This window comes from Alligator sinensis, unplaced genomic scaffold, assembly GCF_000455745.1.
Source record: "Alligator sinensis unplaced genomic scaffold, ASM45574v1 scaffold258_2, whole genome shotgun sequence".
In the NCBI taxonomy this organism is placed as follows: Eukaryota; Metazoa; Chordata; order Crocodylia; family Alligatoridae; genus Alligator; species Alligator sinensis.
In genome coordinates this window covers 700,590-707,347 of record NW_005842398.1, presented here as the reverse complement: position 1 = coordinate 707,347, position 6,758 = coordinate 700,590, and the positions used below count along the sequence as shown (strand labels likewise).

General features: G+C 37.1%; 1 protein-coding gene across 4 annotated transcripts in view; it reads left to right on the top strand.

Annotated features, from left to right (window-relative positions):
* FTCDNL1 (formiminotransferase cyclodeaminase N-terminal like) overlaps window positions 1–6,758 on the top strand; it is a 40,704-nt gene that overhangs the window by 19,767 nt on the left and 14,179 nt on the right. For all 4 annotated transcript variants that reach the window (XM_025211257.1, XM_025211258.1, XM_025211259.1 and 1 more), the window contains 2 exons: window positions 3,053–3,148; window positions 5,627–5,779. In XM_025211257.1, the coding sequence (XP_025067042.1) occupies window positions 3,053–3,148; window positions 5,627–5,779 (249 nt within the window). The remainder of the gene's footprint in view (window positions 1–3,052; window positions 3,149–5,626; window positions 5,780–6,758) is intronic.

The following is a 6,758-nucleotide window of genomic DNA, read 5'->3' as shown; positions in this document are numbered from 1 at the left end:
CTTTCCTGCCTATGCAGGGGGTCAGACTCGATGATCTATTGAGGTCCCTTCTGACCCTAACGTCTATGAATCTATAAGGCTAAATTCTCTTTTATGAATAACGACTACAGGACCAATAGCCCAATATCTTTTGACTATTTCGACTATTTTTGCCTACTTTGTTGTATTTTTTTTTAACCTTTATATATACTCTAGCAAATTAGTGCACATTCCAACAGTTATTTTTATTTTTGCTTTGTTCTTAAACTAAATAGTATAGTGCTAGCTCCCTAGGGTATTAGTAACGCTTCTAATTTCTCTTTAACTGGAAAAAAATGAATTGTGTCATATGTGATGATGTGCCACACCATCTATGCTCCGCTTTTCAAAATCCTATATCCACCCATGAATACTGTTCTATGTTTGTCCTTTCACAGCATCTCATGAAATAATCTCAAGTTCAAGAATGCTTATGCTCTATATATGTATTTTATTTAGTTAGTCTATAAATCTACCCTGCCTTCTCCCAGAGAAGATATGCGCCATAGTTGCTTATTGTTAATAAGGAGTTAATCAAGTGAAATCTATCCCTCTGCAGAAAAGCATCACAGGATTTGTGACCTAATGACCTAAGTATCACTCTAAGTAGATCTTAAGTGGTATGTAGCCATTTTGTTGGCAATGCAGAACAGTGAATTTCAGCCACTGTGAAACAGATATACCTGACTTCTCAGTGGAATATGCACCACTGAAATGGTACATGTTTTTACGATCAAAGCACTACCCTTGGAGTCCACTCTGTTTTGCTAATCAGATATATTTATGTTTGGATCATGAATGAACAAACATTACTGAATATGATAAATATGATTTAGTTTGCCTTGATTTGAGAAAATGTGCATTCTGGGCTTTTTTTTTTTTTTTTTTAAATAACCAGACCATTTCAATTAAAGCAGTTTGGTAGTCGCTAATCAAGAATTCTGTTGTTTGGCAATAGATGGTATTAGCACTTTATGCAGCTAAACAAAGGCTATGCATTCTTACATATTTAAATAGCAGCCATAATACTGAGAAGCACTTTGTAATACATCTTTAGAAAGGTATAGTCTCTGCCCCAAACAATTGGTAGTATACATATATGCATATCTAATCATGCTATTGTGTGCATGTGTGTATTATCTATTTATCTAGATGCATATGAAATGATTTTGTAGATTTCCCCTTCGAACCATTTTGTATTTAAATTCCTAACTTGCATTCTGGCAGAACCTTGGAGTATTTATGAAAACACCTGTTAAATGTTGGTAAGAGAACTCCTTTGGAGCTGATCTGCAGCTGTGTTTTTTGTTTACAAAGCAGAGAAAATACAAGTTTTGGCTCATCATTTTCAGAAATGGCAGTTCTTAAAGGACTGAGATACCTGTCTCTGTCACAGAGCTTGCCAAGAAATATGTAGCAGTCACACACTGATAAATAGCTAGGTCTTGACTCATAGTTTTATTAGCTTATTAATGGCAACAATTCAAATAGGTATTATATTCCATTACAAATATGAAGCAGTTTACTTGTACTGAAATTCCTACTGACAGCTCTGTTTGCCAGCAGTCATTTCCTTTCTTATATGGATATTCAGGAAATTACAGGAAATAATGTTTTATTCTCTTAGCAATTTACTCCTTTTAAATGTATGAAAATAAGACTAAAACCTTAGTCCTCAGCCTGAGAAATAAATTAATATTCTTTTCCACCAGGAGCTATGTTGAAAAACAATTAAAATAACAGGCTATGTGATCTCATTTCTGGTTTTTCTTCACCATAGAAAATAAGAGGTGGGCAATAAGGAATTAAGACCATGCTCCTGCTGTTTAAGACAGTTACCATTTCTTGCTCCTGAGTTGTTGTTTGTTTGTTTGTTTAATTAGTAAAAACAGGTTTTGTGATCTATACATTTGAATCCCTTGCGCTTGAAAGGAGCTTTAAGTTGTGGAATGTAAATAAGTATAACTCAGGAAATCCAATCAGGGCTGTTCCAAGGAACACGTTTTGCATCAATGGAGTATTTAGAACAAGCCCAACAGGCTAAAAAATGTAACTGAAAATGTAGCCCATAACCATGTCTGTATGCTCTGGTTTTTTTGGCAGTGGTATTGTGGATATATGACTCATAAAATGCTTGTATTTCAGTTTCTCTCTGGGTCCCTGTTTCTGGCCTTTTGGCTGGATATTGTAATTTATTCACTATGGGACCAAATTCTTCCTTCCCATTCATTAACGTTGATGAAAGCTGCATGCGCAAGGATGAAGTCAGAATTTGGCTTCAGACATTGCCTATGCACCATGGATTTCTGTAATTTATACCACATCCTCTCTTCTATACTGAAAAGTGGTTTGGGACTCTATTTGTAATCAATATTAAGCAAAGTAAGGCCCTGATCCTGCAAGTAATTATATAGCATAGAGCACTACTGACTTTATTGGCATTCTTTGCAGGCTGAGGAGTTGAATGTGTTTGTCTGCAGGGTATAAGGTTTAAACAGTAGGCCCCCCCTGTACATGTTACATGTATTGCAATTCCCTCATTAATTATACAATTAATTTAGACTGTTAAGCATCACTCCTAAAAAAAGGTCCATCCAGTTATAAAGTTAGATCTGGAAAATGTGCAATAATTTTACAGCTGGTGTTTATTTAGCTTTAATTAGCACAGGTGGCCTGTGCCTAGTATATTTAATGTGGAATACAGTAGTTTATGACTTAGATTGTGCAGAGTTCTATATACTTTCTGTGGGATGTTGAGACCACAGTTCCTGAGAGCACCCACCACTTGATGTCAGTGGATAAACATTCAGTCAGAGGTATTCAGTAATTCACAGGATCTCAGGCCTTTGGAGCTCACTCCTGACTACTTTTTCAGAAAGAAGTCTTGTTGAATTCAACGAACTGTTTGCAGAAGAAACATTGCATTTTGTTTCAAAGTTATCTACACACTTAACTGATGCCAATTATTGAATGTAATTTATCATTTGATGTATCTGAAAAGTCTGAATTCTTGTGGATTTTTTTTCTTTCACAGGACAGAAGCATCCTCAAGCAACAGTGCTTAATATATTTTCTGATTACGATTACAACAGATCAGTCATAACGATAGCAGCTCCCATTGATATGTTGGGTAAGAGGATCCTTTACATTGTTTCAATATGTTTAAACTTCCAAACTCCTCTTCCTTTTTGTCCTAAGAGAATGACTTTGTACTTTGATTGGCTGGAAAAAGGGCTCATCTCAAGTTTTCTGCCCACTCTAACTACCAAGAGACTTCTTGAATATACTGGAAGTTTGAGTAAGTAATTTAACAAATTAAAAGGTGGAAATTCTATAAGTATAGCAATTACTAACCACGCACATTTAAAGAGGAGGGAAATTTTCCTAGGGATGGTGTAAAGTGTAACAGAAAATTGTTAAGGCAAAGGTTTTCAAAGAAACCAATGGGAGTTGGCTGTCCAACTCACCTTCCTGGCTTTATAAAATCTCCACTAAAGGACCTTATTCACTTGAATATAAGACGAGGTTTTCCTCCCCAATCAGCATGGGAGGGAAATGCTCCTTCTCTTATATTCGTATACAAGGAAACATCATTAAATAAATTGTCTAGCATTAAACTACTGCCAAATCAGCATTTGCTCTGTAAGAGAAACTAACTTGGAAGCTGATTAAATATAGCTAGCACTGAGCAAGACTATAAAACACATGGTCCATATGGGGCAAACATACTGATGGAAGTGTGTGTGTGTGTGTGTGTCCCTTTAAAAAAAGGGGGGGCAGTTGCTCCCCAGGAAGGAACAAGCACCAGGCCTGGAGATACAACCCCAACACCTTCCCCTTGATGCCAAAAATGTGCTACATTTCATCTTAGCCAAAAAGGCTGAAATGCTGACAGGAACCTACCACATTTTTTTTTTTAAGGAAAATTTTTTGTGTCCCAAGTCAAATCAGCCATATCAATTCCAAATCCATGAGTCCTTCAAGAACCCTATGTGGCCCTACTACCGGCAAGTATCTTCCACCCCCACCTGGGACGTCAGATGCTTCCAAATCCTTTGGCAGGCATCCTACGTGCAGGCCCAAACCCGGAGGCTTTGGGTTCGAATGCCCCCAAGTTTCGCTTGTGCTCAGCCATATGACCGCAGGAGCAAGCTAGGTAGGAGTCTTCCAGTTCCATAAAGTTGGCATGTAGCCAGGATCTTCCCACTGAAAGTGAAAGTGGGAGACTAAGTATGCTTTACCTCGGTCAAGGTTCTACCTCCTGCCAAGAAAGTGGTTTTCCCCTGCCAGTAAGAAAACCAACTTAGTGGTCATGGTATTTCCCTTGCCAGGTAAACTTTTTTTTTCCTAAGGAAAATTTTTCATGTCCCAAGTCAAATCAGCCACTGTCTTAACATTCTGGGATTATTAACAAAATAACTGTTTTTACTTGAGGTCAGAGTTAAGACTGCAATATTATATAACTGTTTTCCAAAGTTAACTGTTAACCAGTGTTAACACAGTACAACAGCCTTCTGAAAAAATAGAGAGAGAGTTATATATGTACACATTAATGACAAGTGTTGATAGATTTCTAAAGATAATCCTTACGCACTGAACTGAAAACAATGCAACTAGATATGGAATATTATTCTAAAATAAAAAAGCAACTGGTTTCCAAACAGTGTACTATGCCTTGATAAATACATTCAGTATTTCCCTTGTAACAGTTTCCTTTAAAAAGGAATGTTTAGGTATTCAAGTCAAAACAACAAAAATAAAAGAAAATAAAAAATTGTGGCTCAGAATTGAGGTTGTGAGGAAAAGTGGAATTAAGATGACTTATGTATTTCTTAATGTTTGCTCAGAATGTTTTCATTATATAGGCAGTGTGAGCTTTTTGCCTTTACCTATTAATTCCCCCTTAAAGCAGTTTCAGGTTTGTAAACAATGTGAAAAGTATCTTCCTGTCACATAGTAATCTTCCTCACTTGTTTTTGAAATGTGTTTTTTTCTGTTTGTGTCGGAATATGTTGGGGAAATAAAATAAGATTCCTTTTTTCTTTTGAATAGTCACTATACAGATGTCTGACATGCAAATGAAAACAGAATTGAAAAGAAAGAGACATGAGACTATCAAGAGCCAGAAAATATTAATATCTTAGCTTTCAATGCTGCAGTAAAATAAACTGTTACTGAATTTGGTCTGATACCAGAAACAGCAGAATAAAAATATTAATTGTCTTATGATGAGATTTTATTTCACTTCAAATGTTTTTTAGTACATTTCTTACTATAATATGCTTGCTTTGGGTAAGTACATTTCTAAGACTTACAAGACCTTGACATTTCTTCCAAACCTCTTGTCTATCATTAACTGGGGAAAAAAGCAAGCTATTAATGTGTAGAGTGAATTAGAAAGAGATTAACTGCTATACTTTAATCCTGGAGCAAGAAGCTGCTTATAATTTAAAGTTTGCAATCTTTTCTGTTTGTTTGCTTTTTAATTTGCTGCTTTAAATACAGTCCTTGTTTATGTGATCTTTAGAATAGAAGTGCTATTCTGACTAAGTCTTAGCTGTTTGTTCAGATTCAGTTAAACCATAATTGTCTCTGTTGTATGTCCTAGGTGACTATGTTGTTTCTGCCTGCATTGAGGCTTTCAAATCAATTGATCTGACTGTCCATGAAGGAATCCATCCTTGCCTTGGAGCAGTGGACTTAGTTCCAATTTACCCTCTTTTGGATGTAGACCTGGAGGAGTGTGGAACAGTGGCTCGAAGTAAGTGGAAGTTTTAAGATTTGCAAGAAGTGGAAATAACCTTATTCCCTAAACTGCATGTCTCGCTTTGTCTGAACTGGGGTTAAAAAGTACGTGTGTTATCTGCCCCTGGGCTGTGAAATGACCAGTTTAGTATATGTTAAAGGTAATGTGCTTTGTCTACAGTTGACTTAAAAAAATGTTACCAAATCTGTTAATATCAACACACAAAATCTTAGTCTGGAAAGACACCTGAGGCCCCAGTTCAGGAAAGCATCTTGACACATTTTAAATTAAACATGTTCTTATGAGCTTAGCTGGAAAGGGGCCTGAACTGAAATAGGATTGAGCATTTTTGGCCCTTACAGCCATGCAGCTCACTTTTAGACAGCAAACTGACAAACTCTTGGTACTAGATAGAAAGTTTCTGTCTTACAAATCCTTGTGGGATTCTGCTGGGTTCTTCCATCCTTTCTCAGTCTCAGTTTAATGACTATGTGGGCTAGTCTTGTGTTGTGCTGTGTCTAGTGCCTTGGCGCACCGTGTTTTCAAATTGATACCACATTGTTCCATTATATCTCTTTTCCTGGGTTGTAAATTCCATTCCATTGCATTGATGTTCTCATGCTGACATCATCATGAGCACGGTAGGAATAAGCACCATCCTACTATTGCCGTAGAATTGGTGTATGACCAGTTAAAAAAATTAGACGTATAGAAGTCAGCGGGACCAGATGATCTTTATCTGCGAGTGCTGAAGGAGCTGGCCAAAGTAATTGCGGAACCCCTGGCAAAACTCTTCCACAACTTGTGGCGCTCTGGAGAAGTCCCTGAGGACTGGAAGAGGACCAATGTTGTGCCCATCCACAACAATGGCAGGAGGGAGGACCCAGGTAACTATAGGCCAGTCAGCCTAACTTTCATCCTAGGGAAAATCCTAGAAAAGTTCATAGATTCATAGATGTTAGGGTCGGAAGGGACCTCAATAGATCATCGAGTC